Source organism: Euleptes europaea, chromosome 14, assembly GCF_029931775.1.
Source record: "Euleptes europaea isolate rEulEur1 chromosome 14, rEulEur1.hap1, whole genome shotgun sequence".
Lineage (NCBI taxonomy): Eukaryota > Metazoa > Chordata > Lepidosauria > Squamata > Sphaerodactylidae > Euleptes > Euleptes europaea.
Genome location: NC_079325.1, coordinates 31,516,586 through 31,523,962, shown reverse-complemented (window position 1 = coordinate 31,523,962; position 7,377 = coordinate 31,516,586). Strand labels below are relative to the sequence as shown.

At 41.6% G+C, this 7,377-nt stretch overlaps 1 protein-coding gene across 1 annotated transcript; it reads right to left on the bottom strand.

Moving 5' to 3' along the window:
• Positions 1–241: 241 nt before the first annotated feature.
• On the bottom strand, positions 242–2,934 carry LOC130486791 (gastrokine-1-like). The gene is made up of 4 exons (XM_056860088.1): positions 2,830–2,934; positions 984–1,121; positions 772–879; positions 242–481 (listed from the first exon to the last, which is right to left on the bottom strand). Exons 1-4 carry the CDS (start codon positions 2,932–2,934, stop codon positions 242–244), a joined length of 591 nt encoding a protein of 196 aa, XP_056716066.1.
• Positions 2,935–7,377: the final 4,443 nt, after the last annotated feature.

The window sequence follows — 7,377 nt, the reverse complement described above, 5'->3', positions numbered from 1 at the left end:
GAGGTCAGAAGGTATATTATGATGTTGATTCCTTTTGCAATATTGGCATACAAATATAACAGTACGTAACTGGTTAAAGGAATTTAATTCCAAGCTGTATACTCAGCCATTGTGAAGCCTTCTCCCATCAAAGAGCCATCAGCTCTACATGCACAGACACATGCAGCATGATGGGCTGATGTTCCCCAGCAAGGGCACTATTTAGAGAGACTGGGAGGGCACCTCCCCTTCTCTCCCCTGCTCATTTCGAACCACATGTGATTATGATCCCTGAATTAACCACTTTGACATCTTCCCACACATTTGCTGCTACCTCTATAGTGGAAGAAAAATGCTTCTTAGCTTGTTCCTGGTATGCATAATATGTAGGAATCCCTTCACACAGCTGCTCAATTGCATATCCAAACTGGGCAATGTTTTTGACATGGGTCTTGCCAATTGAGAATCTTGAGCCATGGGCCAAAGGGATGTTTTTTTCAGGCTGGAACGGGGAGAAAAAGGGGAAAGCATTAACTGGAAATCACAGTTAGTGCCTGTTTGTGGAAGCACTACGCTTTCTGTCCCATCCTCTGGGAAGTCGAGATGGAGACTCTACCCAACTTTTCCTGCCTGTCTATCATCCAGTTGGATTGCTCATCACAACAGATGAAGATAGGAACAGATGCCCAGAAATGGGGTGGGGGGAGGAGAAGGAGGAGATTCCAAGGCTGCTGAGTTTCCTGATTCAGGTGCAATTTTTTGGGCAACCTAGCAAGTTTATCAGCATCTTACCTTGTCTCCTCTGGAACTACTGAGTGTCTCCAGTCTTGGGAATGTCTTCAAATCCATTGTTGCCACAACACAAGCCCTCTTACGGAACAGCCTGGTAGCAAAAAGACCCTTTACAACACAACAAAGCCTGTTAACTCCAGGTTTTAAGCCTAAATACAAAGATTGATATGGTCCTAAACATAATTGCTGGGTACAGAAGATCAGGGCCTTGCCTTCCTGTAGTCCCAGATGGCATCCCATCCATTCCACCCATTGTAGTTGTGGATATTGGCAATCTCATCTTGCTGGTTGACATTCACAGTCTGGTGGGTGTAGCTATCAACATTCCTTTGGTTGCTCACATCGATAACCTGAATTAAAAGCCAAACAGAATGGAGAGAATGAATCAGTGGGGAGGTTCTAGTCTGAGACTTGGTGAAGTGGGGAGAGATGTTATTAAACTCTGCCATGGCTGGGGGTGGGGAACCTTTGACAATTTCTTGGGTGGGGGGTTGTATCTCAGCAGATCAACTTTCTTAGGAAGAAACACAACATTTACTTAATTCAAGGACATTTAAGAGAGAGAGAGAGAGAGAGATCTTCTTCTCTTCCCTGGATCTTCCCCCTAAATATATTTTTTTTACTAATGGAGAGCACAGATATGTCCCAGAAATGAAGAAATTAGGGATTTCCAAAAGCCCAAATCTGAAAAGAGCAATGAAGGGCTATTAGAGTTGCCAACTTTTAAACTGGTCCCTCCCCTTTAATACCTGCTTGATCTGCAGCAAATGTCAGGTGATACTGTTCATGCCATGAAAACCTTCAGCTGCCCACCTCCACACCTTAAGCCTCTGTTAAAGTGACAGGACATTTTTTTTATCCTGGCCAGTTAACTGCCCCATGAAGGACTGGACTTACAGAGCCTCTCAGTTACACAGCGTGGCAGGAACATTCTGCCCCAAACAGCCATGAGCAGGCAACAGATTCTACAGCCATTTTTCAAGCAGAATTCAGGTTGCCCAGCAGAGACAGCAGAAGTCAGGCATAGTGGCCACCCCTTCAGGCATTGGATTCTGGGGCACTGTTGAGGGCAACCCTGCAAGGTGCAAACTGATCTGACCTGCCTGTACATTTATTGTTCATCTTTTGCATAGAACAGCTTACTGGTCGGTTCTTATTAAATGGAGTATGTATGGAAGGGCGTCCTCTGGCTTTTCTGCTTTAGGTACCACAATATATTCTTGGATGGTCCTCATTACCTGTGCTGACTGCATTAGGGGCAGAACCAGATCTCCAATAATTGAAGTAGGGGAAATGTTTTAAATGGCTCAGGGTAAGCTTTTTACACATTGACATTCATGCCAGGAAGAGCTTCACATTTCTGATTGTCAGGCCATTACGAAGACTCAGCAGTGGGGCTTGTGAAAACATTATCCAATCCACATATGAGGTCAGTCCCCCTTATTCCTCCCACTTTTATAAATGATGACTTACTTCACTGGCCAAGGACCAAGATAGGACGACTCCAAAAAATGTAGCAAGGGCTTTCTGAAAGAGAAGCCAGGTCCATTGCTTAGAGAATGACATGTTAAAATGCCTCTCAGAGATTCGAGTACAACACAGAACATTCGCTGTACCTGATTCCTGGCTTACAGAATTAGGGAGGGCAAGAATTACAACAACCTGATTGTATCAAAGTAAGGATCCACCAGTATTTTGTCTTCAACAATAATTGCCCAGCAACCAGAAGCAGAAAGTGGATATCATACACAATAAGTCAAATGAAAGGTCTGTGGTTAGACTGGTCCTGCATGACAGACCCATCTTCTATAAATGTATCTTTCTTTTTTCACCAGTACTGTATATCGATATTGATTAAAAAATAGTTCAGATTACTATTTTTTCACATAGTGGTCACCACAACAAGATTTTAGTATGGTGAGTTGGTTCTGGATGTTCTGGGAGATGTGCACCACATCTGGTTCAGTGGTAGAGCATCTGCTTTGCATGCAGAAGATTCCAAGTTCAGTCCCAGGTATCTCCAATTAAAAGGCTCAGATAGTAGGTGATATGGAATACCTCTTCCTGAGACTCTGGATAGCTGCTGCCAATAAGACTACTGGCCTGGCCTTGATAGACTAATGGTTTGAAATAGTAGACCTGTTTGCATGTTACAGTGAACATGCGAACATCTGTAAGAAACAGCCAACTTGTGTTCACTTTGCAACTGAAACCAGGGACCAGTACATAAAATGTGTGGTTTGTATCACACTTCAGCTGTACAAGCATTGAATTACCCAACACATGTATTAAAAACCATCATGTGTACACTGTATGCGGCTTGAACGTGTGTTCGCTATAACTTGTAAACATGGCTGGTATAAGTTAGCTTCATGTGCTCATTTCTAAAATGGAGCCGGGTGGCGGGGGAAGAATCATAATCCAATCAGAAGCTGAAGCATTCAAGAGACTTGTTATAGCCACAAAGGTATCATGTCCTTCTCAGTGCTTTGTTGCTAGAATCCTCTCAGCATTATAATTGTGCAAAACACTTTATTTTCTTATAAATGTTTTAAAAGGGGGTTGGACCAATTCATGGTCAATCAACAGCAAGTAAGTGTGATAACTAAATCGAACCTCCAAGGAGGAAAGATTCCTTTGCTTTTCAGGAACTGATATTCAGCCAACGGGGAGGGAAGCTGCTCTCCTGCTGTTTTTGTGAACTTCCTGGAAGTATCTGGCTGACTGTCATTGCAAACAGGATGGCGGGCTAGACTGGTTTATCCCATAGATAGGGTTGCCAACCTCCAGGCTAGAGATCTTCCTCTATTACAACTGATCTCCAGGCAAGAGAGATCGGTTCCCCTGGAGAAAATGGCCGCTTTGGCAATTGGACTCTATGGCATTGAAGTCCCTCCCTTCTCCAAACCCCGCCCTCTTCAGGCTCTACCCCCAAAATCTCCAGGTATTTCCCATCCTGGAGTTGGCAACCCTACCCATAGAACTCTTCTTGGGGATATCAAAAGAATGAGTGAAATAAAGACATATTCACGAGATCACAGATATAATAAACACTCTGTATAACAAGCTGACCAACAGAAGTGTTGCTTCTTGGTACTAAAAAGCTCAGACACATCCAGGTATCAATATCTGCTTAGCCATGGAGCATATTATTTTTTGCACCACAGTTGACCCCTCAATAAAAGTATCTGTGTCATTTTTTTATTGCTTTAGAATTATAAACAACTTGTGGGGCTAGGGCAAAATATCTATTTTTGCATTGTATCACTATAAAGGAAAATGTTATTCTCATGAAGCCAAAAAATGTACTTACCAAGACCTTCATTTTATCCACCTGTCACATGTGCCTCAAAACACAGTGAAAACGTTTCAGACTTTATGTGTAAATATATATACGGTTTCCATATCAGCAGTTCCAAAGTACGGGAAGATAGGAAAAGCTTTGGAGCTCTTAAATGGCTCCAGGCTGGCATTTATCCCAAATAAAAATTGTCGGTGATTAATCTAATCTTTTGTTTGGATTTATAGCCTAGTCCTAAAGATATTTACCCAGAAATAAGTCCCAGAGACTATAAAGTGACATACCTCTTTGTCAGAATGTTGAGGCTGTAGCCTTAATGTACTGATGCATGTGAAATATAACATGGCTATCCTGGAGGGACAAAACAAAGGATGATGGAACCCTTGTCTCTTGCTACCAGCTGCATGGATTGAAAATGCATTATTTACTTATAACTTTTATTAACTGCTTTTTAATAAAAAAAATCTCAAAAAAGCTGTACAAAAATGAAAAACCCTACTAAAACATATATCAATATGCCAATAAGATGGCTGCAAATACTGCATAAACATGGATTTGAATCACTACTACCCAATCAGAACATCACATTTAAAAACATACAATTAAAAGCCTGTGGAAATTTAAAAAAAAAAGAGAGAGAAACAACATCATCTCATGACCTCTCTAGAACAGCAATTTCATTTTTGTGGCGCCACTCCAAAGAAGTCCTTGCCCTCAGAATCTTAATAGTTGGTGTTCTGAGCAAAACACCTCTGCTTGTTTCAGGGAACTGGGAGAATGTACTTCATATCCATAGGTCCTTGCTGCTTCCTACTGTCTATGTAACCCAACCAAATCACACCATCACCAACTTTTCTTAGACAAATTGTGGGGTTGTTTCAAATAATAATTTTTTAAAATCACATTCTTGTGGCTCGGTACATTTTCCACAATGCATTTGATAAAGAGTTAACGGGCTTCTTTTAAAAACATATACAGAGAAGTCAGGTGCTATATGTACAGAAACCTTATCAAGCTTTCATGAATGGCTAACTTGCAAGCCTAACTTTCTTACTACGGCATGTGCTGTTATGCATGTAGCAAGTGCTAGACACAACTTCTTCAACAGCTCTGAAAGGGTACTTTAAGCACAGGCAATAAATATAGATGGCCCGTAGTGCCGTGGTAATGCACCTTTTTGAACAGATAAAATTCTGGTCCTTTACTGGAGTTCCAGGACCAATTGCTAGTCTTGTTGGCCAGCAACTTCAGGTACCAGGGTATAATTTGAACTGCTGATAGCCTGTTCTAGAACAACGATGCTATTCAAGCGTATCATTAACGAAAAGAACAAACATTATTTTGGCACTTAAATCAGTTGGAGAAAGGCTGTTGCTGAGTCAACAACCTGTTTCTAACCTTCCCCGACCTGGCAAAGTGATGGCTGAAGAAGCTGCAATTCTGGAAAGCTCCAGGACTTTACTTGCAAGGAATGTCGACCTAAACTGCTGCTGGAGCTGGAACTATTCATTCCCTGAGCCACTTTTTTCTGTTGATCTAGGAGATAGGGAAGGTCTTGGCGGGGGGGGGGGGAGAGAGAATAGGGCTTTCTTCATACTATCAAGACCTTGTCTGGGTTCCTGAGGAAAAGCACCTTCACCTTCTTTGCAACGGCAAGGCTGTCGTGTTGCTGTTAACAAAGTTCCCCAAATCTGGGCAGCCAGATTTGCATAGCATGCAAACTGCTTGCTGATTATACACATACAACATATCAATGTATGTAATTTCTATTAGGTGTTGAAGACGCTTATTTGTTTCTTGGAAACTGGGCATCACACTGTCCAAACAAATTTTGGAATTATGATGCCTACAAACCGGTTGTTTTTTCTTTTTAAAAAATGGGGGAAAACCCCTGGGGGGGGTAGTTAATGCCTCAAATAGGTGCTGGGTGGCATATTCCAGGGAGTAGCTACATTTTTCTCACAGAGCCAGGCAGGCGAGTTCGTGAGTGCTGAGAAGGAATCTATGTGAAGTATGTGGTGTCAACAGGCTGAAGAGCAGAGTGGTGGATTTGGAAATGTCAGGGTGGAAACAGAATGGCTGAAGAGTGTTTCCTTTGGCATATCCCAGCTGGAATGGGAGAATAAAGAAAGGAAGGAAAGAATGCCAAGCAATTGCTAATGGGCACCATTGCCACTTTTTGCAGTACCACGAAACTAAACACTGGATCCTCTGCACTGACCACATCCATTTTTTTCTTCTGATTCAAATGTGCTACATTGATTGCTTTTTTATTATTATTATTTAAGAAAGGGGATGATAATTATTGCTGCAAGCTTTAAATCAGCAGATACATCAACAAAAGCTTTTGCAGATTATTCGGTAAAGTCCACACCCACCAGTAAGGTCCAATTTTAATTCACGGATCCATGAATGAGAAACTCTCTTTGCATTTTTGGGGGGTTCTGAAGTGTCACTGTAGCCCTTTTCTGACATTCAGTAAATATCTTTCAGGGTACAGATTTATGCCCCTGCTCACAGTCTATGCAATTTTAGCTGATTGTCTGTACAAAGCCTTTTCTACTTATGTATAACACATTTTTGGCCCAAAACAAGAGAAAGAATGCATTCCAGATCTTTGAATTTTGCAGAACTTCATAGCAATATAAATGTTTTGTGTTTTGCAATACTTATTCATAATGGAGGATGACCAAAAGAAATGAAAATGGCATCCATTGTTCCATTGCATCTCTATCAGACATCACCTAAATTTCTATATATCTCATTGAGATTTAATCCCCCCCCCCCAAAAAAAATCCATACTGACAAAATCTTTGGGGATGTTTTCCCATATCCACTTCTAATCTTCTTGTATGTCCACTGATGGCGTTTTCCCAGCAAGTTTCCAAAGTTCATTAAACAGCCAGCAGCCTGTCTACTAATTAAGAACTTTTAGCTTAACCAGCTATCCATTTTTATTTTTAATTAATTGATCGGCTGTCAGAATACCACTAGCTGGCAAGTGCAAAGTTCACCCTCCTAAAAGAGCCATTGTGTTTCCACTGGGAGGTTCAGAAGGCATGAGAAAGCTACACCCTTTATAAACATGCCAGCATGGCTGGGTAGAGGTTACTTGTGGTTGTAGGCAGAGATGCAGGAATTTCAACATGAATGGGATGGGCAACTGAACATACATTGATCAAACTTTTAACTTACACATGAGATAAGCTGCCCCATCAGATTGCCTGTATGCTGCTTTCTGACTTCCAGCTTGAACACCACGCCAAGTGGCTTTGCAGCTGTGTAGCAGCTCCCTCTGCTATAGG